This window comes from Dermacentor albipictus, chromosome 5 (genome assembly GCF_038994185.2).
Source record: "Dermacentor albipictus isolate Rhodes 1998 colony chromosome 5, USDA_Dalb.pri_finalv2, whole genome shotgun sequence".
NCBI classification, from domain to species: Eukaryota; Metazoa; Arthropoda; class Arachnida; order Ixodida; family Ixodidae; genus Dermacentor; species Dermacentor albipictus.
The window spans coordinates 137,065,737-137,092,570 of NC_091825.1; the positions used below are offsets into that span (position 1 = coordinate 137,065,737).

At 42.9% G+C, this 26,834-nt stretch overlaps 2 protein-coding genes across 3 annotated transcripts; both read left to right on the plus strand.

The window, feature by feature from the left end:
* The first annotated feature begins 64 nt into the window (after positions 1-64).
* On the plus strand, positions 65-22,572 carry LOC135909273 (haloacid dehalogenase-like hydrolase domain-containing 5). The gene is made up of 10 exons (XM_065441180.1): positions 65-216; positions 1,399-1,646; positions 3,246-3,358; positions 4,478-4,568; positions 5,651-5,687; positions 7,560-7,734; positions 12,021-12,066; positions 16,120-16,262; positions 17,980-18,142; positions 19,303-22,572. The coding sequence occupies exons 2-10, from the start codon at positions 1,446-1,448 to the stop codon at positions 19,504-19,506; spliced, it is 1,173 nt and encodes a 390-aa protein (XP_065297252.1). The 5' UTR covers positions 65-216; positions 1,399-1,445; the 3' UTR covers positions 19,507-22,572.
* A 644-nt stretch (positions 22,573-23,216) lies between these two features.
* LOC135909275 (torsin-2A-like) lies at positions 23,217-26,698 on the plus strand. 2 transcript variants are annotated; one of them, XM_065441184.1, is made up of 4 exons: positions 23,217-23,399; positions 23,588-23,668; positions 23,769-23,998; positions 24,546-26,698. In XM_065441184.1, exons 2-4 carry the CDS (start codon positions 23,650-23,652, stop codon positions 25,353-25,355), a joined length of 1,059 nt encoding a protein of 352 aa, XP_065297256.1. In that variant the 5' UTR covers positions 23,217-23,399; positions 23,588-23,649; the 3' UTR covers positions 25,356-26,698. The 2 variants fall into 2 exon arrangements, with proteins under 2 accessions (XP_065297256.1, XP_065297255.1); XM_065441183.1 differs by having other exon boundaries at positions 23,218-23,503.
* The last annotated feature ends 136 nt before the right edge of the window (positions 26,699-26,834 follow it).

Here is a 26,834-nt window from a genome sequence, read left to right on the forward strand (position 1 = left end):
GTCAGTTGCTCAAAACGTGACGTCAATAAAATCTGAGCGTCTGATTGGCTGCTGACGCACACACCTCTCCTTTGCTCGGAGCGAAAACTCCTCAGTCGCCATGGCAGGTACAGCAAGCCGATGTGTATAACCTAGTAACAGCACTGCGGAGCCTAAGACCGCGAGTCTGATGCTTCGTCAAGGACAAGAAGTGGCCTTGGAATCTCACAGGACAAGGCAAGACGCTGCTTCTATTGTTCTGTTTCCCGTTCTAGAGAACTGCGGCTTTGGGGGCAAAGCGGGTAAAAGGGCTTTTCCCGTTGTCCCCCTCCTCTCCGGCTCCGTCGGTCGGGTCGCTTTGCGAATTAATGTATGACTGCCGCAGTATTGAGCGTCGCCGGAACCTGTAGTGATATCGAAGCCCTCCTATCAAGCTTCCATTGTGTTTCCCTGTGGAGGGACAGCTTGTCACGGGTTACTCGGCTGATTCTTGGGTCCTCATCCATAGCAGCAGCGCGGCTTTCGCTGCCGATAGAATCAGCTGATATGCCGCGTCCGGACTCTCCTTTGCTGCTTCATCGCTTTGGTACGCTTGGGCAACGCTGAAACGTCCCATCGACACGAACCACTAGGCCGCGTCGCATTCCCTGTGTTTGCTGGATGCGCTTGTGTAGACGTGAAGCTGGCAACGACATTAAATTGGCCGAAGCATCTCCAACCTTGAGCTCGGGCGGCATCGGGCGACGGAGGATTGCGTAACCCGGAGACAGCTGTTTAGGCTACCATCCCGCTGTTTTTTCTGTAACTAAATGTGATCTGGCAGTATTTTGTGGCGTGTCGGTTTCGCGACACATTCCTTTGCCTGCTCGCTGCGGCGAAACAGTAGCACAGGCTGCGTAACACAATTCGATCGCCATCATTTTCTTGCCGGCAACCGCTTTGCTTGCAAGGTCGTCCGAGGTGCTCTTTAGAGCGGCGCGTTGATATATCGCTGCTGTCGTTCGTGCGAATGCCGTGTGGACACTTAATTTCTTTTTCTTGTATGTTACAATTGCAACTCCACCGCTATCAGCAGCGCATAAGAATGCACTTGCATGTTTAGATAGCTAATTATTCTTCGTCGGAATTTTGACAGCACAAAAAGATCTGAGACCATTGGCCTTTGTGCAACTTGTTCTCTCTCTCTCTCTCTTTTTTTTTGAGTCATATGTTATTTTGAAATAATCCATGCATGCATAACAGATTCCTGTCCTTTACTTCCATGTTGGTGGTATTTTTAATAAATTTCAGCTTGTACATGCCCGATGTATTTTGTTCAACGTGGATGTTTATGTAATGTCTTAACTGGCCACTGTATCAATATGCTTTGTAGGAAAGCCCTTCTTAATGTTAATTTTCTTTTATATATATATATTGCAGCCTATGAAACCTTATGCATTTGTGCTACCAGCAAGTAGACTGGCATTATGGCTCACTTTGGTCTGCTTCTCGACATTGACGGGGTCATTGTTCGAGGCCGGAAAGTGATCTCGCATGCTGTCAAGGCATTCCAGAAACTGGTGGACTCAAAAGGCAGATTCCGAGTACCAACAATATTTGTTACAAACGCTGGCAACTCTCGGCGACAAGACAAAGCTGATCAACTTACAAGATGGCTAGGAGTCCACGTAAGCGAAGCACCCAAATTTATTACCTGATTGTATGTGGTGTTCTAATGCTCTGTATGTACATACCTGTGTTAGCAAACTGCCAGCACAGAGAATACAGAATTGCCAGTGTGTGAACATACACTCATTTAACATGTTAAAGGGGCTTTTACATTGTGAGGGCTAACTCAATTGTTAGAATACTCTTGTACAAGTGCGCACTGTGTGGTCAGTTCATGTATGAGCTGTTCACCTTGTTGTGTCATAAAACTTCACTTTCTAAGCGAGCTTTGCTAGCTTTAGTCAGATCTTTCTGGATCAGTCAATGGCTTTTATTTTATTTTTATTCTGAAAAGAGGAGACTGAACTAAAAGCTGAGGTGCAGCTTGATGAGGGTCCTGCCCCCTTTTATAGTCTACAGCAGAGCATTGCAGAACATTTTCAAAACAAAGGGAGAAGTTCAAACAAAGCAATACACGAAAAGAAATACACCTTCAACAAACACACACAGACATATATATGAACCGAGTTGCCCGATATTTATTAGTTATATCATGAGAAGCCAACAAACTGGCACCAAGGACAACATAGGGGAAATTACTTGTGCTCAATAAATGAAATAAAGAAACGATAATGGATAATGGAAACGATAATGGATATGAAAGTGGATGAAAAAACAAATTGCTGCACGTGGGGAACGATCCCACAACCTTTGCATTTCGCGTGCGATGCTCTACCAATTGAGCTACCGCGGTACTGTTTCCCCATTTATTTTATTGGGTATTTATGGGTTGCTACTAGAGCTAACCTTGGGAGTGTTAGCCAGCACCACTACTCACAAACCTTGGCGGCGGATGTGGGACATCCTTTCTGCCGCCAAGGTCACTTTATTTCATTTATTGAGCACAAGTAATTTCCCCTATGTTATCCTTGGTGTCAGTGTTCGTTGGCTTCTTATGATTATATATATATATATATATGCACCTGCAATATGGCATGCTGTGTACAAAATTATATACAGTATTAGTCCTGTTCTTGTCTCTACTGACAAAATAATCCCATTGCATAAAGGATCGATCTCTGCCTTCATGAGTTCAACAAACTTTAGAACAATTGCAAGCACTCAAAGACTTTAAGTCAGTGCTTTTTGGGTAGCCAATGCTGTGTCACATGTGCTTGCATAAGTTTATCAACTCCTCACTGCTAATGTTACAACAACAACAGAAAATCCTTAGGACAGTGACTGCTTCAGACTTTTACTTTTTTTTTCGGACTGTTTAGACTTCCATTGTTCTCCCAAGGGCTTTTCTTTCTTCTTGAGAAATATTGTCTTACGAAGCAGCAATAGTTGTATTCTTGCGCTCTCATTAGGTCATCATGTGCACTGTTTGTTTGAGCACCTCCTTTTCATAAAAGCAGCGAGAATATTAAAAGGGGACAACTTCTGCACCTTCTGAATAGTCATCCATAAAGAAGAGGCCGAATTGGTTGGGACTTTCCCTTACGAACTTGATTGGGGAGGTTTTTACACCTGTTGTGTTTCACCCTGCCTGACAGATTTCTTTCAAAAATGTTTAGGTTTATGTAAGCATATTGGATGACAATAACTATTTCTTGCAGATCACGGAACAGCAGGTGGTCATGTCTCACAGTCCACTGCGCATGTTTCAGCAGTTTCATGACAAGCACTGCTTGATCTCGGGACAGGGTCCCATCGTCGACATTGCACATGGGTAAGTTTTCTTGCATTTCTGGACTCTTTTCTGCTTCCCTGTGTGGAAGCACATGGGAGAAAAAAAAAGAATTTTGGGCACAACATGAGTAATGGACCAGTCAGACTGTTTTCTCATTTGCTAATGTGAGAGGTTTCTCTTGTGTCGGCAGCGGCAGGCAAGTGGGGGCCCCCACCCAGCGAACGCGCGGCGAGTGCCGACGCAGTGAAGGAGGACACGGAGCCAACTGCTCCTGATGAACCGGACAAGGACTGGGCCGGCTTGCGGCCGTTTATTACTAAAAAGGACTTCACACGCCAGATGACTCCTCCTGATTGGTCCCAGCTCATCACATGACAGAAGAGGGGTGTGCCATCTAGCTAAACTACTACGAAACATAAATTTATGATAACACAGATCTGGCAGGGGGCGACACTATACTACAGTTTCCTTCTTTATTTTCTGTCTTTTATAACTTTGGCCCGTTCTACTGTCATGTGTAAAAGCAGTCAGTGGTCATTGCCATGCTGTTTAATAAGACACGTGCATGAGGGTTCTAGTTGTCTGTGATAGTCACAGTGCCACAGAGAGTTATGTTCAGGGATCTGGCTATAAGCCTTCGTTCCTTCTACAGTCAAACATTGGTATAACAAACACAGATATGCCAAATTATCTGATATAGCAAACTTAAAAAATTGTGATCGCCACTATCTGCATAAAACGAATATGTGTTCATAATGAATATCGGGTATAATGAAGGTGATTTCTTGTCGAGTACTACTTTCTCATATGTATGCCTGTATATCTTTCTCAATGACTGGCATAGCCTTTAGCTGTGTAGCTAGCACTAGAAGCACAAGAGTTGCAACAAAAGCGCATTTTCTGTTGTACATCCAGGAATTCATCTTTTGTGTGCCAAGGTGTTGCTTAAAAAAAGTGCAGTAAAGAAGTGTGTTCTAGCTATATTATTTATTTCAATTTCATATAGATGCGCTGGCCACTCCTCCTCACCCCACCGTGCAAGCATGCATGCACGCACGCATGCACGCGCACACACGTGCAAAAGCTCTTTTTTATTCTTTTAAATACTCTTAATGGGGCCAATCTTCTTGACTGCCGTCCTGTGTGCCTTGTTTCCAGGCTAGGCTTTACAAGAGTCTCTACGGTCGATCACTTGCGATCTCATTTTCCACTCTTGGATGCTGTAGATCATAAACGAAGACAAACTGAGGTAAATAGGAAACTTTCTCTTTATGTTGTGCCTTTAGCAAGGACTTCTATAAAGTTCCAGGAGGAGATGTGTATAATTTCGTGCTTATGTAGGTTTTAGCAGATGACTTTGTATAGCTAACGCTATTGTCCAACAAAATTCATTGGATCTTTCTCTCTTAGAGTCGGCACAAATATGCAGTGATTGATTAAGCTTAAAGCAGAGCCCCATCCTAGCGAGCCAGTAGGTACTGAGCTAACTGTATCTTATATAACTGGAAATGGTTAGCTCGGTCCCTACTGGCTCACTTGTCAATTTGGAGTCTGATTTTATACTAAAACCATTCACACCTTAATACCAGATGTCTGGCCTTTATCGCCAATGTCTGTAGTATCCGCAATAAATTTGTACTGGGATATGACAGATGTATGTTGTCCAGTGCGGGATGTTTATGTAACACCACAACTAGCCACTGTTTTGATATTATTTGCAGGAAAGCCTTTTGGGATTAGAATGTTTTTGTTACAGCCTAGGAAAACATGCATTATTGCTGCTAACAAGTAGACTGGAGGTTTATTATATTAAGTAACAGCTTGACCAGCCCCAAATACCCTTAATACAAAAAAAAATAGAAGAGAGCAGCAGAGCGGAAATATTACATATTCAAGCACTACAACATATCATGCATACGCATCACAAATCAGGCGAGGAAGAAAATACAACAAAAGCAAGATGTGAGCAAGCAAGCAAAAACACAAAATCTCACTGCACTTCAAAAGCATATAGGCATTGTACAACTGAGAGAAAAATCAAGAATATCAGAAGGAGAACAAGTTGCAATATCAATTTTATTAACAATAAGATTGTTTATGTCCTGTAATTCACAACATGTCTATTTCCACCAGCCTTCTATTGAAAGGCAGCACACACCACAATACAGTCAATTTTAATGCTCCACCCCCTTCCGTCTTGATATTCAAACTTAAGGAAATCATTTGTTATTTTTATTTTACTACGTCTAATTGGCCATGTTAAATTAGACAATTTTTCACAGCTGGTGATGATGTACTGAATGGAATGCACTTCTTTCTGATTGCTTACAGCCTTCACCCTATGAACGATACTTTCCAAGGGTTGAAGGTAAGCTCAGCACTCGACCTTCTGGCCTACGTTCACCAGCCATGGTGGCTCAGTGAATCTGGCATTCTGCTGCTAAGCTTGAGGTCATAGGTCTTATTTTCAGCCATGACAGCTGAAATCCAAGTGGGGCAAAATGAAAGAATGTTTGTGTACCAAGCTTTGGGTGCATGTTAAAGAACCCCAGGCGATAAAAATTTATCCGAAGCCCAAAATTGCTTCTTTTTGTGATCTTAAAAATCAATGAGTCAGTCTGTTCTGTATTAACGATAATACTTATGTAGTCCGTTGATGGATTGCTTGTGGCAGTCCATCTTGTTTAGCAACAGCTTGTCCGAATACAAAACTTCAGCTTTTAGAGCGCAGCTCTTTGGCGTCCGTTCCTGGGTTTCGCGTCGGCGTTGTCGTCGGCCTCGTAACCAGCTCCGCCCCCCTTTCATCCCCCCAGCGCTAGCAGCGACCGACTGATACCGCTGGATGCCGCTGACGCCGCTAGAGAGTCAAGATAACGTGACTGCATAGAACACCGTCGCCGCCATGCAGAAAGAGGAGGAAAGGGTCCCCCCCCCCCTGGTTCTTAGCGCTGCGGAAGCGAGGGTATCATATTGTTTGTGTCGGCATCGGCGGCGTTGTCCCTGAAACCAACTCCGCAGCTGGGGTTGACTCACTATCGGCGTCAGCGGCATCAGTCAGTCGCTGCTATCTCTTCCCTCCTCCCTTTATCGTGTTGTCCGCTTGCTGCACGCGCTTCTGCCCCCATCGTTTGCCGCTGGGTGTACACGCCGCCCCCCTCCCACCCCTTCCTGCGAGTCTCCGGTTGTCAAAGCGCCGGCTCCAACTTTGAAGTTGGCGAACTGTGCGCCGCAAAGTTGCCCAACGGCTTGCTGGTAGTAGCTGCCTACTTCGCCCCTACCGCACTCACGAAAGACGTCGTGCACTTCCTGCAACTCGCATTAACCGTCCATCGATCCACACCGATGTTAGCAGTGGGGGACTTTAATGTTGACATAAAGACAAACAGCAATTTCCTAACACTTATGCGGGAGAACATCCCGTTCCTCTCGCTCGTAACGCGTCCCACGGCTGTGACAACCTCGCGAGGCACTTGTATAGATCTCGTCTTTGAGAATCAAGCGTTGGTGTACCAAGTCGAACATATATCAGTCTATTTCTCCGACCACAAAGCTTCCTTCATGACTGTCAAGAACTGTTAGTGGAGTCTTTGTTAAAGGAATACCTACGTGTGAAAAATAAAAAAAAAATTCTGTGATAGCGCATACATGTGTTGCTCGATTTCTTTGCCTCAATCTATCGAAAAGGTGAAACAGCTTATTTGCTGCGCTCAAATTTCGCATTAGGAAGTAACGTAATCGTCGGTAATTTTTTTCATCTGTATCACCTTCAAGGAATACCGGGTTACTAGACATGGCCAGCAGTAACAATGCCAGTACCGACTTATTGCGTAACTTTGTGCAACAAACTGCATGTGGATGATCGTCATTGCCAACACTTTACTACAGTAGCAGCTAAGTAGAATATGGCAGCTCACTGCAATACTATTGTTCTTTATTTAATTCTGGTTAAACCCTACACCACAAGATGGCCCCACCAACACGGCTGCTCTCACGAACGTCTCTGATAGCCTGGTGTTTTGTGGACGGTAGCACATGTACAGACAGAATAAAGCTCTCTAATTAGTTGATGGTGGCTGCCTGAACCTCTGTCAAGCTTTTTCACTACAGCTTTTACCTTAAGCAGCCATCCAGGCCATTTCTGGTCTATAAAGTGAACCTTAAATAGACAACAGAAACTTGTTCCAGCAGAAGCTTGGGAGGTAGCATAAGGCCAAACACATCTATTTTCCATCATTTCCAGCTGTGGTGTTGTTTGGTGAGCCGGTGAGGTGGGAGACAAGCCTGCAGCTGATAATAGACGTGCTCATGACGAACGGTCTTCCATGCACTGCCGCACCTGCCATTCCTTACCCGCACCTGCCCATTTTGGCTTGCAACATGGACCTGCAATGGATGGCTGAGGCATGTCTTCCAAGGTGAGCATGACGAACATTTGTGCGATTGTCTTGATTTGTTGGGTTTTTTTCAGCGCTGTGGAATTGTCTTGCTGTGAAGGTGCTGGGAAAGGAAGACATAATAATGATGTAATGGACTATCGTACCATTAACCCTTTCTATGCTGCCCAATATTACAAAAATTTGCACCAAGTTTCCCAGAAATTATTCCAGTGCAAGCATTCAAATGCTCAAAAAAGTAAAAATTCACCGGCGATTGCAATACTCCATAATGCAAAATGTGAGCGCAGCTCTATACATGTTCTTATTTTGCATGTCAATATTCTATATTATGATTACATAGGTACATGGTTTATATTAGAAAGAGAACGCTGTGAGTCACGTGCTTTGTTTCCATACAGATGATGCATGCGACTTTGCCGCCATATCGTAGCAGTCGTCGCTACACAGCCTTTCTTGCATGGCACTACGCTTTTCTTCTCACGCCTTCGTTCCACCAACAACGAGAGCAGCCCTTCGTCAGGGGAAAATTGTGCCACCAGTGTCGGCGGCGACAATGCCCAAGGGAGTGTCACATGAAGCGTTACTGGTAGCCGCTTGCCAGCCATTGCCCCTTGCAGGAGCAGTGATCCCTATCGCACGCTGGTACTGTGGACTGACCTCAGCAGCTGACGCCGTGGACAAGCATAGCCCTCCCCATTTCATGCCACCCTGGCTGCCTCTCTGAAGCGCAGATGAGATTGTCCATGCGGTGGCAGATGTCGTAGTCACTGGCAACTCGGCGCGTGCGCAGGCCATTTCCCCTCTGCTCCTCCTCTACTTTCTGGCTCATACTTTCACTGTACTCTCCTCCTCCACTTTCTTTCTCGCACGCTATTTAATTTCGCGCTGTGCTCCGCATTCGCTTTCCTCTTTCGCTGTGCTCGTTTGCTCGCTTACGAGGTACAACGCCACTAAGGCATGCCGACGCTCAATGCAGGAACGGCCGCCTGAGAGCTGCACTCTAAATTAAAATGAAAGACTGCACAGTGGCCATTTAATGTCTAGAATTGCAACTGGAAGCAAACTTGTGGATGTCATCGTCATCTGCACACATGGAAGGTACTTTCACTCATGACTACTGTAGTCATCAGCACTACAGAAAGGTTAAAAAGTTGTGTTATAGCAGCAGATGAGAAATAATTCGGTGCTTTAGGTTTATAATACAGTCGAAGTCAGATATATTGTGCCCACATATATATAATGAACTATTGTGTACCTCGTACAGCTCTAAAACCCCCTTGAAAATTTTTGTATCAGTTTTTATTTTAAATGTTGAAACGCCTATATATCAAACTTTTTTTAAACTCCTTCAGATTCAATCTATTCAGGTTCCACTGTATTAGATGGCATGATGCGATTTAAGCTCGCATGTACTGCAGTGGCATAAAAAGATGAACATGTATATTGGAATCAAACCACCATAACACGAAGAGCACTTAACTGGCATGAGTGATAAACCAGGTTATATTTTTCTTAATGACTTTGCCTGGCAACACAGATTTTAAAGATTGGCGTTCGTGCGTTTACAGAGATGTATCAAGCACGGCATAAAGTTATTAATTGGTTGACCTGCTGGAACACTCGTGAATTTTGTTTTTGTGCACGAGTGTTCTGCGGAACACAACTTAATGTGTCCTGTGTACGCACATTGTAGTTCTGCATTTATTAAAATTATTTTTTGTAAATGAAAGGTGTTGATTCATGATGTGCCGCTCGCTTAAAAAGGTGCTTGGGCATAGACTTTGTGACCAGAGATGATTTGCTTCCTTGTCATGGGAAGGTAGTGACCCTCCTGGCATTCTGAAGCTGCCGTACTATTGTATCTGAAGTTTCTGATTTACAGCTTTGCTCGAACTACACTTTTCTTGTGCTGGTCTTCTGTGTCAGAAAATTGGAGGTGCAGGTGACTGTGAAGAGAGAAACAGCAGCAGCGCGAACTATCGCAACACATAGACATTACGTCTATCATCTGGAAATAATATTGACAATCAATTTGCCTTTGGTGGCACAACCGTGCTGTGGTGTGTCATAAACATGAATACGGGGAGCACCACGAAGTGGTCACGAAAGGCATATCTCATGCATGGCAATTAGGAGGTTGATGATAGTTGTTGTTTAATTAATTAACCACCTATGCTATTTATTCTCATCAGGAGGGAAAAATTTGCTCTCATCTGGCTCAAAACTTAGCTCACACATTTTTTGCATCTTCAGCATTGCTAAAAGTATGCAACAGCAAAATGTGCTTGAAATTAAGAAGCTTTCCAGTGGCTTTCATTGTTTTGTCAATTGTGGACTTCATGCCTGACTCACAAGAATATTTACCGATAGTAACTAAATGGAATATTTCACCTGTGGTATGCTTGGAAGACAGATGCACTCATGAAATTGGCCTGATTTAAGGTTGCTGTGAAAAAAAAAACAAGAAAGGACAAACTGCTCCATCACTATGTAGTGGCACTTCCAACAACCACTTGAGATTTTTTCCTTTCAGTGCATGCCTTCTAACACACTTTGCACAAAATAGCTTATTTTACAGTACATGGTTAATTAGAAGTGTTAGGAAATACTTGCATAGAACGTTTCGAATCTAGTTGCACTGATGCTTGTCATTTGAAGGTGTTATAGTGGTATGTGCCATTTCAAAGCAGTGCCAGATGTCTTTATAATGGCTACAAGTGAAGCATTTGTCTCGCTGTATGTAAAAGAACTAACCACACTTTAATTTTGACATCATCATTATATATATATAGCCCTTAAAGGGCCCCTTGTGGTGAAGGGGCGTCAGTGGTGGTGCCATTGGTAAGAAGCAGTTGGTCATAATAAAAATTACAAAGCAACTGAAAGAAACTGAAAAGCACATGGTAAAGGTCTAAACAATGGTAATAAAAGTTAAAGGAATGAAGCTAACTGATATGGAACAACGTTGAGAATTTGTATATGCTCGAAAAGGGTCTACAGAACAACGCATGGTTGTACAAACAGTGCCGACAGGCTGAAAATTTAGGCCGGGACGGCGTTTAGACCGGAAGCATAGCAGACATGTTCTGGCAGGGTCCTTAGCTGCCACGTTAAACTTATCAGTCGTCTTTTGGACCCCAGAGATAAGCTCCGTGGAAGAAAACTGTCCTCGACTCTGTGCTGATTATTGTGCCTTTTGCTTTCTTTGCATGTATTGGCTTGTGCAACAAGCACTGTGTGTTGCTAGCTGCACCTCGGAATAAGTAGCATGGTGTCACGTTATAGCAAAAAAAGAAATTAAAATTGAGGTGCAGATTTTGATTAACATATTGCTTCATAGCCATTCCTGCAGTGCTGCTGTATGTGGCCAAACGTGCCCCTTCCTTGGCTGTGGTATGGATGGAGTGGTAAAAACACATCTGAAATAAAAATAAGCAAGTAAAGGTGATATGGAAATAATACGGAGTTCTGTTATTTAACCTTTCCTAACCACGTAACTGGAAAGCACCCAAGAAAAGAGGAAAGAACATCTGTTGTGTCTTTAATCTTGCTTAGAAAGCTATCGTGCATTTATTACGGGATTGAAGTGAACATTAGTTTGTTAAAGACATACAGACACTTATTTTTGTAGTTGTAGAAAGCCTGCACAACACTTCTTGCTCCTAAGGATGTGCCACTTAGCAGGTATGATAGTTATGAAACGCCTGTAATTTAATACTAAAGTTAGTCTGGAAATGCTGGGTCTGGTGTCATTCACCAACTAGTTACTGAAACCAAAGCTCATTTGCAGAAACTAGTATTATAATTGTTAAGTGAGCTGTGACGCCCGTCGCTATTTGTTTCTAGGAAGACTTACTGCATTGGGACCCACATCTAACATAAAAAGATGGCAAGTTGTGAATGTCGTCGTACTCCTTTAAATACCTAAGCATAAGTTTAGTAAAGCTGCTTTTTAGACTTTTCTGTCTGTGCTCCCAGTATCATGTGCTTCAGCAAAAAAAAAAGGCTTATGCAGTTTGAAACGTACCTTGTTTCAACAATAGTCATCTGTCTTGCTTGCGTTTCCTTTCTTGAAAAATGCTCTGCTCGCTACTTTCCTCTCATGAACGCTATGTCACGTTGATAACATGCATGCCATTGGTGACCGGAAGATACCGAGTCTGCAACATTAAAGAAAGGGAAGGGCACGTAAGATAGATGACGGATATTGCTTGGGGACAATATGAGCCCCAGAGGTTGCAAACTTTTCTTATTGTTGTTTGCTTAAGGTGTTAAATAAATTTCTTTGTTTATTTTTCACCCAGGTTTGGTCACGGAGCCTTTCTAGTCTGTTTGGAGAATTTGTACAAGGTAATAATATCTCCCATCTTTCATACAAAACGTGCATCAGAAATGACTCGAGCATAATCGTTAAACAGCTGCATATCATCTGTCTTACTTTTTGCCGTATGTGAAAAGTGCTGTATGAGGAAGTTGAGTGTACCATACATAGTATAGAAATCTTATCCTGAGGGTGATAAATTTCAGCGAGAAACACCAGCTTGATGTGGATTAAGAACTTTAACTGCAGAATGAAATTATAAACGTCTGTCTGTTGTTCACTCGGAAATCTTCTGCTTGTGTTTTGTATTTAATGGGAATTGCTGTTTTGCAATCTTTCTTTCCCTGTGCCTATTGTAAACTGTTTTAGCACTACCCAAAAGCATGTGCACTAGATAAAACAGCATTGTCTATACTCGCAGACAACTTTCTGTGGCTATGAAGGGAAAGGTACGGGCACATGGCTGCTGCACCTATTACCGCGCCAAGTAGTTTGGCAGCATTTGACAGTGCTTTTGGTTGCTTGGAACAGACGCTGAATCAACGCAGCTTCCACATGCGAAAATTTCGCATTTCCCCAGACCCGGAAGGGAAAAGCCACAAAAGAAAGTAAATCTTTACACTTAGTGGTGTATTCGGTCTTAACTGTTGCTCATAAGGTGTTTACGTTTTGTCTTCCCTAGCCTAAATTAACCTGGATTAAAATGCGGGACTCTTCAGAAATGCTCTCACTTGTGCACGCTTTGCCTCCATAGCTTTCCCTTCATAGCCACAGGTAGTTGTCTGCAGGTATAGCACACTTTTGTTAACCATGTGCTTTACAATAGATTATGCCAAGCCCGTTGCTGTTGCATCACATTTCATTTTGCTGAAACGGATGGAAGCAAATTAGAGCATTCAAGACTAAATGGCACAGATGCACGGCTGTGCCTACCTATACATAGTCTTAAATTTCGAAGTATGCCATCAATGTGCCAGGTCAGCTTTGGGGGTGTTGGATGTTGTGTGAAATCTATACTGGATGTTTCAGTGATGACTCTGTGCAATTCTTGGGATCATCCCAGCAGAGGCAAACGAGTTTCTTTTTCAGCAACACATTATTTCTACTACCAGACAAAAATACCCTAGTTACACATAAAATTGTGCCTTGATATTTTTAACTAGAGGGCCCCTCACCAGGCTCCATAGCACATTTTGGTTACACGCTGGAGGTTGTTATGTGTCCTCTAGGGAGTGTTCTGCCGCAAAAATTGGTCAAATCGGCTCAATAATAGCCGCGATAGAAATATGTAAGTGCTGCGAATCCATGATTTCAGGAGGCGAGCTCCACTACACAGCGAGGCGCTCTCTCTACTCGCCTCGTCTAGCCTCTGCTAGCAAAATTCTTTCCCTGCGTTCTCCCATACCAGACTTGGAGGATCGCGTGACGCATACATCACGAGCCCTGCCTTCATCCCCCCCCCAGCGCTGCGCTCTTTCTTTAACGACGTTGTGCGCAAGCTGTCGTGAGGTTGTTGTAATTTTTCATGCTGTGCACAAGAAACACACATGACTAGAGGTATAATTCAGTGCTGCACGAATACTGAGGCAGAACAAGTGGATCGCAGAGCATGATCATGCGCTGGAACATGGTAGAAAATGGCATAGTTTCGGTACCTGCGCACGTGACTGCACAACCGTAGGAACAAGCAGACGAAGCGGCAGTACATCTCTTTTGCTTCAGTGCGAAGTAAAACAAAAAACATGCAGACGTTCCGTTGTGTGTTTTATTATTTCTCTAAACTTCAATTCGTCAATTCAAGCAACAGATCACACAAATAACAGATGTTGCCTTGAATAGTTCTCGAAGACGCGTGTCACCATGGGCGACGTCACACTGCGGACACAAGTACATAGGCACAGCGACACGAGTACGTCACCGTCCGACTTGGAGTGCGGTCGCTGCAAGGGAAAGGGAAAACGGTGTTTGGATTGAACTTTCAGACTCTGTCATGGCGCGTACCGATGTACCGTATTTACTCGCATAATGATCGCACTTTTTTTGTCAGAAAAATTGAAGCAAATTCAGGGGTGCGATCATTACGCGGGTTAAATTTCCCGGGAAAAAAAAAATTTTTTTTTTCGTCCGCGTTTGCTGCGGGATGCGAGATTGCGGGTGCGGGACACCAAAACAAAAATGGCGGCTAGCGGAGCGAGCCGAACGCGATTTTTTTTTTCTTCTCGTGAGTACATTACGTGCATTGAAACAGTTTCTTCCGTATTAGTGATGAATAATATCGTTACTATCGGCAAGTTTGCGGCAATAACGTAGCCATGTCCACTTTGAGGGGACAGAAATAGGTGGGCGCGCTTAGCTGCCAGTGACAGAAACACATGACGGGCATGCTGCGGAAACTGCGGCATCTGTCTTCACTACTTTCCGCTAATGGTGGGCGAATATCTTAGCTGTGTTACAAGCGTCGGCGTATGAATAGGGTACACTTTTAACGTATCAGAGTAAACGTGGCTACTATCACTGCCGCGCGCGATTTGTTGCGTGCTCACGAGTGCAAAAGCAGATGAAAAGAATCGAAATGCGCCTTTATTGTTTTTGTTGACATCAGCCATTATAAAGCCAACCCATAATAAAGGCAAGTTTGGTTGTACCTCATTTTGTCATGGAAGTGCGGAAAGTGATGAAAGTAATGAAATGAGGCATCTACTTAAGAATGTTTAGTGCGTGCAGGCCGCTTGGCTTGTCTTGAAGAGTCGTTCGCGTAGCATTCGACAGGTGGTAAGCGCGATCATTATTCGCTAGACTTAGCACACGACATATCGCTGCGGCAAGTTCGGGGTGCGATCATTACGCGGGAAATAAAAAAAATCGAATTTTGACGACAAATTTTAGGGGTGCGATCATTACGCGAGTGCGATCATTATGCGAGTAAATACGGTAATCCTTTGCAAACACTTTGCAATTCTTTGTAAGAATTGTATGCTCTGCGTTTGTCTGCTCAAAATGGCCAGATCTGGTGAGGCCAGGCCCTTTAACAAAAATGTGGTTAGCTTGTTATTACTCTAGAAACATGTTGCTTTCTTTATGAATGCCATTTGATGCTCCAAGCTTCTGCATTCAGTGGTTATCTCGAGAGTAGCACCAATTTCAGGATATCGTTTCGCAATCTTGTAGCGGAGTGCATCCGTGTTCCACTTACTTTCCCAGAGACTTCTTTACAGATTTCTGTACAAAATAATGTTGAACACGATTGTATATTTGGCTGATTTTGGCAACAAAAGCCTTCAAAAATTGAATTAACAGTGATTTTATTATCTTGCACTTTAAGAATGCCACCGGCTCAAGAAATATGTTAGTGAAGCAAATAACCTCCTTATCTTGATTGCACCAATTTTCAGAATTAACTTTCAAACAGTGCACCCAGTAAAAGCCTGAAAAAATGATGCCTTGCCACTTCATACTTGCCATATGCTGCCTCTTTAAGATTTAGAAAAACAGTGTTCAGGATAGTAGCCAGACTTGTACACATTACAAAAAGAAAGTATTCGATTACAATAACAATTACTACTTTCAAAAATGTAATTGATTATGTACTAATTACTGTCCCACAGAAGTAACTGGGCAATTACTAAAAAGCAATTTATTACTTTAATGTTATTTTCCTCCCTACTCTTCCCCAATTTTCATAACAATGCACAAATACAGTAAGTAGAACAAGCCGGTCCAGCTTTTTCAATCCATCTTCCGCAGCTTTCAGATGTTTATCTTCATTGTGAATTACATTTCAAAATTATAATTCGGTAATCTTCCCTCGTTCTTATTTGAATACTTCTGCAGCGACACTGAAAGCTTGCTAAACTTGTGTAACGATGCATGGCACTATATATAGACTGGCCACACAGTTGCCAGTCCATTTTCTATCGAGGAAGGCATTATGAGTGTCACATTTCTTAGTTTTAACAGATTGATAAATGTGACTTAGTGTGGGTATGGGAGTAACAAGATATGTTACTCCTTCAGGAAAGAAAATTTGCTACAATGTTGTTTTATTGGGGAATGAACGTTTCTTTAACACATTCCTCTTGCAGAAAGTAACCGGTAGGGACATGATCTACACAGCATTAATTGGAAAGCCCAGCGAGATAACATACCTGCACGCCGAGTCCTGTGTTCAGGAAGAAGCCCATCGGCTCGGGATCACTCACCCAGTGCGACGCCTGTTTGCCATTGGGTAAGAATTCTCATTTTATATGCTTCAAATATCTGTTTTTTTGACATTGCGCAGGATAGGCGAAGAATAAAGCTGTGCGCATTTGTGTAGCATTGTCTGAGCTCAGTCATCTGTTTCATACAAAGCGACGAAGATGGGACAGAAACTGACATTCATTTCCGTAAGTGTGCTGGACAGCCCCATTGAAGTCTAAGCACACTGGGAGACACTTCATGCTACATAGAAGCTGGTTCCTCATCATTGCTTTTGTCCTAGTCATAATTCACCAACATTTAAAAAAGCTTTTCATCTGTCAAAGCATGGACGGATCTGCCAAGATGGAAGCGACAGAGGGCCGAGGCATGTTCTCCAGCTGCTCTCAGAAATTTTATCTCAAGTTCTATGTGTTTAGCTAACTTCCCCATGGATAGGACAACAGGCTCGCAATGTTTTTTTTTTTTTTGCATGAGTTGCCTCAGGAGAGGCAGGGAGTGCACTTAAAATGCAAGATGAGTACTCATGAGTAGCAGCAAGTGTGCACGGGTAGGTCTCAGAGTTACCTTGTGTGTGGCACTGCAAGCTTAAAGAGTGAGGAAGGTGGTCTAGCTCACTACCTACATGCACGCCTGTTCATCTTTTCGTCCACATGTATCATGGATTGCCTTTGAACAATGTTTCTCAAAATGTAGTCCATGCACCCGCAGAGTCCTACAGAGGGCATTCACGGGAACATCAGAAGCCAATTTAGAGATGCATGATTTACAAGCATTGTCTCGCAAGAGGTCTAATAACAAGTTCAGTGAAGTATTTCTGGCGACCTTTGTGTATGAAGCAGCATTCCTCACTTCTTTCCCGATAAAGCGACATGTAATTAGGAATTGATTTTGAAACTGACCTTACGACTTCAACTTTCTTTGAATTTGATGATGGCGTAGCTGTTTCATCTGTGACACACAACATTTCTGGTTGATCACAGAATGTAAGCAATACATACAGTATTTGGAATGAATTCCTATAGTTGCAAATATAATGTCAATAAGTTATTGTGTCCCTAGCTTAACTTCAGTATTGCGTTTTTCTATGCTTGCCTTTTTTTTTTGTATTCACAATGTACGTGTATTCATGTGTATTCACAATGAAAGAAATGTAATTACTCTAATTGATGTAACCCACTGTTATTTGTTTTTCATTTCTGAAAGTGTTCTTTGCCGCCATTCTGCCAATATGTAAAGGGGGTCAGGGACCACTCAAGCTGCCAATAAGCAGCTGTTACCTTGGCCCCCTCCATTTGCTTGTAAATTGGCCCAAATGAAATGAAATGAAATGTAGCGAGGAAAAAAAAAGTATATTTGCCCAATGTTGGTGGTCATCTGGGTGTTAAGGAGAAACATGTTCAAAAGGTTTCTCATGCCTGAAAGATTGAAATACATTGTCTTAAAACCTTTGGCTTAGATGTGGAGATTTGGAATGTTATATATGGCCTCTGCCTATGTCACTGCATCTATCATTCGCTGTGACTAACGTGTAATTTGCTGGTGCTTGAGCTGCTTTTGCAGGTATGGCTTTCCTAACATATTCATCCAGGATACACAGTGATTATGTTTCTGCTACTGTGTAAATTAGTTGCAAAATTTTACATTCATATAAGCTTCAAGTATGCCCGATGCTGCTAGATATTCAGAATAATTTTTTTGTTCACTTAGGACTAATGCTAGTTTTCCTCTTTTTCTGTGTAAAGCGACAACATAAACACTGACATCTATGGTGCCAACCTGTACAACCGCTACCTGGAACGCCGACGAAAGGATGACTTTCCAAAGGCAATTCTGGCAGCTGGCTCTAATTCTGCCCGTCAAGCTTTGAACTCCTCCATGTCCAAAGACTCCCAGTCCACTGCTGGGGTAAGCTTTGATGCCCTAACTAAGGCAATAACCTTCATGTGGTCCTTTTATCTCAAGCCTTCAGTGTTTCCTGCAGTATCTTGAATTTACACTTTTGCATGATATGCCGTGCAGAAGCATGGTGGGCTGATGGCTTATGAGGGGCAATCAAATGTTTCTTGCAATGGTAGTTTAGTGTGCTAATGTTACGACCTATGAAAGTGCTTACCTAACTACCTTCGAAGCAGGGCCCTTACACGCACACACACTTGCTCCATTACTCCTGCCATTGTTGGAAGCAGCGTTAGAAGACTTCTTTCGGGATCTGTCGGAGGCCATTGCATTCACTGTGATGTCCTCCACAGTTGCAAAACATGTCCCCTTGAGGCCCATTTTCAGAGTAGGGAACAGCCAAAAGTCACTTGAAGCGAGATCCGGAGAGCATGGTGTGGTAGAGGGACAACCGGAATGTTATTCTCGGTGAGAAATTGCTGCATAACAAACAATGTGTGACTTGGCACATTATCGTGACATGGACGCCACTTGTCTTGCCACTTGTCCAATCACGTTCTTCGAACCGCATCGTTTTCACAAATATATCCAATAGTAGTATGAGAGCACCATGGTGTTACCATGTGCAGTTTGGATGGTGGGGGCTTGATGGAGCCGTAAAAAAGTGTGACTGATCTTTACAGAGGCAATTTGCAATCCCCATCAATTTGAGTACTATTTGGCTCGTGTGTTCACGGAAGCATTCTCTCACACCTAGTATAATTTATTTACCATGCTCAAAGAATGTTGCAGGGCCCCTTTAACACATCCTACCTGTTCTGTCACCAGTCCTTTGTCACTCTCAGGCACCACTGTCTGATGCCAACCTAGAAAGCTTCACATTAATGTATCGCAGAAAAAAAAAATAGGAAAGATGGACAAGGCATTGCTGTTGGCATTGCCCCAGGTTAGACAAAATAAGTCAAGGGGAAATGGAGAAAGCAAATATTGCTGTTATTGTTATGCCTTTGTTCATATTACATCCTTCTAAAAAATGTGTTTAGGAACGTGCTTCTTGAAATACATTGCACTCATTCCAGAATGTTGCTCAGTTCTGTGAAAAGGTATTTAATGGCACTTTTTAAAATTCTGTGTCTCCCAAGTTTACCATATCTTCTTGTGTGCTGCAGATGATGAGCAACTGCGGAGCCGTGAGCTGTACATCCGTGCTGGTGCACACAGGCGTGTACAATGAAGACCTGCACGATGATGCGTGCGAGCACACACCACGCGACTTCCTGCCCGTCGAAGTCGGCCTCAAGGAGCCGGCATATCGTGTTGACAACATCCTCTCTGCCATAGAACTAATCTTCGATCAGGAGGGCTTTTCTTGATGACAGCACAACAACCTATGACTTGAAATGAGGATTTTTCTGCGCACATCTGCTCTCTCTTCCTTTTTTTTTATGATTTTGGTTCTGTGAAGTCACCTCTCCTCTCTCTCTCTTTCTCTCTTCATTTTTCCCCATGCTGCCACCAGCGTCTTCATTCACGTTCTGTTTGCTTTATGACACATATAAACACATGAAGAATATTTGCCCATTAATCACCCGCATAGGTACTGCATTATATGTGGCGTGGAAAGCAGATGTCTGACTATTTTAACTGTGTATAATTATGTTATGCACCTGCTTTGTAGCACATAGCAGATGGCTGAGACTATCTATCTGTCTGAGTGCGTTTTGAGCTGGAAGAGGTTATTTTTTAGAAGCATTTGACAGGTTGGAGATAGCATCGTATTGCTTGCACTGTGGAAGCTTGTATCCTCTGTTGTACACCATGATGGCCGTGTTGAACACAGTTTTAAGAGCCAGGATTTCAGATGCATTTTGAGCATTTACCGCAAGTGCTAAGTGACAGCCACTCCAGAATAACATGCAGTGTCGGTTCAACACTAGCATGCTGTATAAAAATTGTCGCCACTTCTGATGCCATCAAAGCAAAAATGACGAACGCAATGCTTGCTGAATTCATTGGTACTATAACGGATGTTTCACAGTGAAAATGGAAGGTGTTGATTGTTTGTAGGTCACCTGTGGCTTAGTGGCTGTGTTTTTTACTTGTTTCATGAAGCCACTTCTCTCTGAAGCTGTTTAGTCGCATGAAAAGAAGCGTCATGTATAACTGAAGTCAGTTTGCTGATTGGGTGTGCAGTTAGCCAGGAAGTAGTAAGGCTGAGTTTGCCATGGACTTCTCGTGACCTTTTGGAATGGTTGCAGGCAGCACAACTTTAGCATATCAAACAGCAGCTACTACCCTAGTTTATAGAAGCTTAGTGCACAAGGATGGATGGCGCATTTATTTCTTAGTTTTTACTTGAGACGTAGACAGGAAGGAAGAAAAGCTTTTCAGTTGTTTGTTGCCAGAGGACTTCATGATTTCATTTTCTTCCTAACATTGTACATGTGAACCAAACTGCGACACCAGTTAGAAAAGTTTTTGTGGTTCTGTTTACGGATGCCTTACCAATTGTGCTCCACTTCTATCAGATGTTGAGCAGTCTGGGTGCAATAAATTTTTGTAGTCCAAGAAAAGGCTTAACTCAAGAATTGCTGTCTGCTATAATGTGTAAGCCTTGTTTGTATGTTCCTGCTATATATTTTTTTATGTTGCTACAATATTCCATTGATTGAATTTGTTCTGAAGCCTGGCACTTTTTGTTATGTGGAGATGTATATGTAGATGGTTTCAAATGTGTGAACTGTAATCTACACAATGTAACGTCATCTGTAGTTACATGAGGAAGTGATGTTACTACTTCTCTTGCAGTGTTTTTAGTATGTGCCCCTCTATTGCTTCAAGTGAAAGAAATGAGCGCTGAAGTTTTGATGCCCTTATTCCTTTTTATTTGAATTCTTAGGAAGCCAAGGCTGTCATAAATCCTGCAGTGTTTGTCACAGTGCTGCCACAGTTTCTTCATATTTTGTCTTATCCTTTGCATCGGCAGACACTTTCGCTACATTTATTCATAATCCGCGCTACGTTCATATTGACACCATGCACTTGATAGACAAGAGCAAAAACTCTCACGATGTCTTCATTGTCCGTAAATTTGCTCAATTTCACGATGCTTTTTACTACTGCATTATTTTCATGCTGTGGGAAGGGAGTCCGTAAGGGCAGCGCGCAGCTTGCGGCCAACACAGAGCAGCTTGCACGCTTTTTTTTCCCGGTTCCAAAGTCCTCTCACTAGGTGTTTTAAAAACTTGTGTAATGCTGTGTAAAATGTTCATTGCTTGCAGTAACATTGTGCCACTCACGCGTACTGTCATTATATCGTCACATGTGTGTATGCTTTTGAAGCTGTTGCATACTTTTGCCGCTGTAAAAACTGAAAGCTGATTGTCTAAGTTTTCCAAGTTTTGTCTATGTAAGGAAGTGAATGTGTTTCGAATTCTCTCACTCTCTCTCTTTGATACTGTAATCTCAATTATTGCTTTTGCTGTGTTTGGCAATGAGAGCTTATTCATGCTTATTGTTATAAGAAGGGTACTAGGTTGAATATTTCTTACAGCTTCTATAGATTTTCTTCCTTTTTCTTTTTTTTCTCCCTGGAAACTTATATTGGAGAGGTTTAATTCTGTTCTTTCGAGTAGGCACTGCTGAACTGTATTCCATTACTGAAAACATGTTGCAGTACTGTAGTAGAAAAGAAATTACCTACCTTGGTCTCTTTAGAATCGTGGTTTACATTTGAAGGCTGTATAGCCAAACTTCAATATAATGAATACAGATGTAGCAACTTATTGGATATAATCGCATAAATCTAAAATGTTTGTCATTGATATTAATTGCAAATATATGCCTATAATGAATATTGGATTTAACGAAGGTATTTTTGTGTCATATATGACTTCATTATATCAAGGTTCAGCTATATATTTAGTACTGCGAAGCATGATGCATGGTTATGTGTGAGGTTTATGACCTCTTGTTTCTCCATGTCCCATGCAATTTTTCTTGTCGTCCTCTAAGACCACATTTGTTTGTACGTAATGTTTCTTAGGTGCATGCTAGAGTATGCCTGTCGTTATGCTTGTTTGGTAACAACAAAGGCAGAAATTACAGTAGCCACTGCATGCTATAAATAGTTGTTGTGTTTTGAAGTGCCTTTTGTAGCCTCAGCCGAGACCAGGTTCTGCATAGCATTTCCATCAGCATGTCACTTTAAACAAACACTCGATGTTCAATTGAAACGCCGTTGCATGGACTTTTATATACATCTTTCAATATCTGTTTCTTGGTGAAGATAGCAATAGCATGTTCTTGAACAAATGTGACTGAGTAGACCTCCCTTTTAGTATACTTGATAGAATGTCTGTAGGTATTAACTTACAAGAAAGTCAGCCCTACTACATCAGATGCCTATTTATGAATAAATTGCTGATATTGAAGCCCTACATGTTGTGTACCTTCACGTAGCATATATCTGTAGAATGTACTAAAAGTATTAAATGCTGAAGCATCTGAAAGCATCCCTGTAACACCTTGTAATGTAGGCCATCTGCAAGGACATGGTTTTCGACAACCTGACACGGAATGCATTGCATAATTTAGAGGGCAGGCTGGCCTGAACCTGCCCGCTCGAGCCTACTACTGTGCTCTGCGGGAATAACCAGTCAGTTGGAGTAAAAACCACGGTGCTTAGTGTAGTATACACAGTAAGTGTAATAAACGAGTTGAAATAATCGCGCAGAAAGTCGTCTGCGTGTTCTCCAACTAATGTGTACGCATTATGACATGTGGTAGCTTCGATGGGGCAGCCGGACGGGAGACCTACGGCGTGAACCGCGTGAGTATGTACGCGACTCGGCAAAGAGGTTTGCTGCATTACTACCAGCGAATGCCCCCATAGAATGTAGTCGTACGTAGGTAGTACCCGGTAATACTACAGAGGCTAGAAGGTTTTGAAAACCTTCCAGCCTCTGACATCGGAACGGTAATATCAACGGCTGAAGCTAGCGATACTAGCGACACCTGCATTAGCCGCAATCGTAGCCACCGAAGTCGATGCCGCATCCACATCCGACGTTTGGGCCATTTGAGGTCGAGCGGGGTCAGTAGCATGAGCGCAAAAGCAGCCGCAACAAGGAAGCGCTGGCAACGCGCAGCAACATCGCAACGGCAGGCCAACGGTTTCGGCATGTGTTTCGGCGTCGGTGTTTTTTGTCATCGGCAGCGGGGCCATGAAAGCGTTGGCGACGTCCGTTAGTGCGCGCGTAGAGTTGTGAGCATCCCTTTTTCAATTGTTGCATTGTGCTGCTGATAAAATGGGGAAAAAACGATTGGCTATCACTTATCCAGGGTATGAGCCAGAGTACGCTCGTTCAAGTAAGTCCAGTGCGCCGCATTGCAGCAATATTTAATACCCACGTTACGATGCACCCGCTCCGTATATCTTTGCTTACTTTGCAGACTCGGTGCCAAAAAAGCGCTTGGCGATTACTGATACCGGACACGAGCGGAATGGAAAGCTGATGACGAAGAAATGCTCCCGTGAGTAACATAATATGCGCCGCTAGTGTGTTCTTGCAACTTGGAAAAGATTAGTTGCCGGCGTTGTCTGAAAAAAGCCTGTTGTTGTCTATACATGCAGGAGATATCTACCGCCATAGAGAAACAGCGTCATCATCGGAATGTTTAGACAGACAGTGGATCTGTATGAACAGTTTTTGGCAGGCCAAGTGGAGTACGATTCCGAAAAGATTCGTCACGCGCTACATACCCGTCGTCTGGTCGTTCCTACAAGCCTGCGTCTCGCTAGGTTGCCTTTTCCTGGTGTTCCTCTTCTTTCACCCGCAATGCCTCGACTCCAGTGAGCTGCAGGTTGGTGAAAGCCTTGCACATGCGAAGTGCAACTTGAACAGATACGCACTGCATGCTAGGCGCGCAGGAGTGCATGGTCGTTGTCAATCTTCAACAAACAATCTGATTATGAAATGACGTCTGGTGGAGATGTGTGAAAATAATATCTTTCTGCTGCGTTATGGGTGCATGTAATTTGCGCACCTGTCGAAACGTGGCCTCTTTGACTGTAAATGAAAGTGGTGACGTGGTGCACCGTTGAAAAGGCTACATATATAGGTACAGAGTCACGCTGGTTGTATATGATGCACTTGCGTAAGTTTAGTGTAACGAAATGAAAAGTACTCAAACCTCCACTTAGCAAATTGCAGGCGTGCTCAGCTTAGTGTCCTAATTTCGTTGAACTACATGCACAGATGTCTAATTAAAAGTGCTTTTTTTTTGTCCAGCGTTCAAGCTTTGAGACACACGCCTTTGAAATTACATTGCACATGGTAGTACAACTGCCTAAGGGATAGTTCAACATCAGCCTAAACTGCTCTGTCATATTTTCTCTTTTCTGTTACAGGTGGAGGCACTTAACCTCACACTTCAGCAGCATCTTGTTGGCCAGAATATTGCCATAAACCGGACAGTGACTGCCATAGCACGCTATTTGAATAGCAGTGAATCTGCAGCATCAGTTCCACTTGTGCTTGTGTACGTTGGCTGCTCCGGGTGTGGAAAGACATACGCACTGTCACTAATAGCCAAGCACTATCCACATACTGAGGCTCTGGTTGCATCGCACAAGATAGCACTTGCACGCAAAACAGGAAACGACCTGTTACACTGGCTGCGGTACTCCTTGTCATCATGGCGGCCAAACCTTATTGTCATCGATGATGTCGACCTTGGGCTTGACACAGTGCGGCCTAGTCCACTGGATGATTCATTCAGCACACAGCTGGAGGCTGTTCTTTCAACTTGGGAAAAGGCAAGAGTGCAGAGAGGTCAAGCAGTGATCTTCGTTCTGTCACTGAGTGGCGGAGGTAATGTGGCAGAGGGCTTTGCGTTGAAGCAGATTGCTGATGTGCGCAAGCAGGAAACTGCAGAAGACATTGAAAAGCTTATTGAGGCATATCGTGGCATGTTTCCGCCGTGGTTAAGAAATGCAGAAATTGTGCCTTTTTTGCCCCTGACCAAGGCTCATGTAAAAGAATGCCTACTGAGGCAACTGGCAGAGCAAACACCAAAATCCCGAACCAAAGTACTGGCACTCTCTGGTGGTGTTGACAGTCTATTGGAAGGATTTACGTTGTACCCAGTGGACAATCCTGTCTTCTCAAAATCCGGTTGCAAGGAAGTGCCTATCAAGATTGCTTTGGGTGTACTCTGAAAACTTGACTGTAGCAGGAATGCTATGCTGTCAGTGAATGATATGAACAGGGAATGTGCTCAAAGAAATGCTTGGTGGCAAGTTACTGCATTTTGAGCATTCTTGACTGTGATAAGGGAAAACGGTTGTAGTAGGCCAAAGGTGTACTTTATTCATGGTGCCAGTTGCAGCACCACTCTTATTTCTATTATTTTGGTTGTACAATAGGTCAATAGAAGGTACAATAGAATTTGCACTGCAGATTACAGTGCGAATTCTTACAGGAAACATTTTTTTTTTATGCAGAAGTTGAATTTTATTCAACTGTTTCTTTTAAAAAAAAATGGATTAAGTATGCACCAGAAACAAATTTTATGTGCGATCTTTTACTAATAAATTGCTCTGTACACTGGGCAACAAATGAAATGTGAGAATAGGGTCTTGGGAACACTGTTGTGTGTTGGTACACTGGGAGACCTTTCATGCATCAGTAGTTCAAGGCAAAACAGGGGAGAGTGCCTATACTAATGCATATGTTTAATTACGATGCTTTTATTTTTCATGTCCATGATGGCAAAACTGGATGGATGCTCAAATTAAAAGCAAATATTCAATGTCTGCAAAAACAAACTATCATATACTTATAAAAAAAAACTGAGCTCAAAATAGACCGGCCAGTGTTCGTTCAAATGTAATGTAAATACTATAATTTACAATATAAATGACCGTTCGCTAGCACTATAGACTAGTTATAGACTAGTTCAATGTCACTTGCACCACTGTTCAAGTTCTGCATCTGTTGCTGTTATTGCACTATAACAAAGTTACATGTTCCTCTTAGCCTCCTATCGAGGCCACTTCATCATTAGGGCAGTTTGTATCGGTGTTCTGTGATTAGGGTCTGTGGGACCTCTAAATTTCTTAATCGAACTCTGGCACCGAGACTATAAGCAGCAAGGCAGCCAGAAAATTTGAGCAGATATGTCTTAGGATAAGGGTGGGGTTAGTACACAAACATTACTTGGTGTCCCAGCTAACGCAGAGTAAGTGCAAAAAGTCATGAAAAAGGAAACCTGTGTTTGTGCTTAAAGGGTCACTAAGGGCAAATACTAAGTCAGGCTAAAGTGATAGATAAGTGCTCGAGAATCTCTAACACGTCAATATTATCGCGAACAGAGCCTTAATAATTGAAAAATATAGATAAATGCTGGACATGAGTAGAGACTCCCCAGGACATTCAAGCACTTGCCCAATGACAAAAGCACTCATCAGTTAAATTCTGTTACTAGTACTCAACTATTCGTTGCAAAAACATCCTTGTATTGTTTTATAATATGAAATAAAATGCTACTTGTGCAGTTCCATTTCTTGTTTAGAAAAAAGAACTCATTGGAACTACGGTTGACAACGACGCGGGCGGTCGAAAGGTTTCGTTCTCGCTCGACTCTGCGCCGCCCACTCTTTCGCGTTTCGGTACTTTCCTGATCGCCTAGTGCTGTG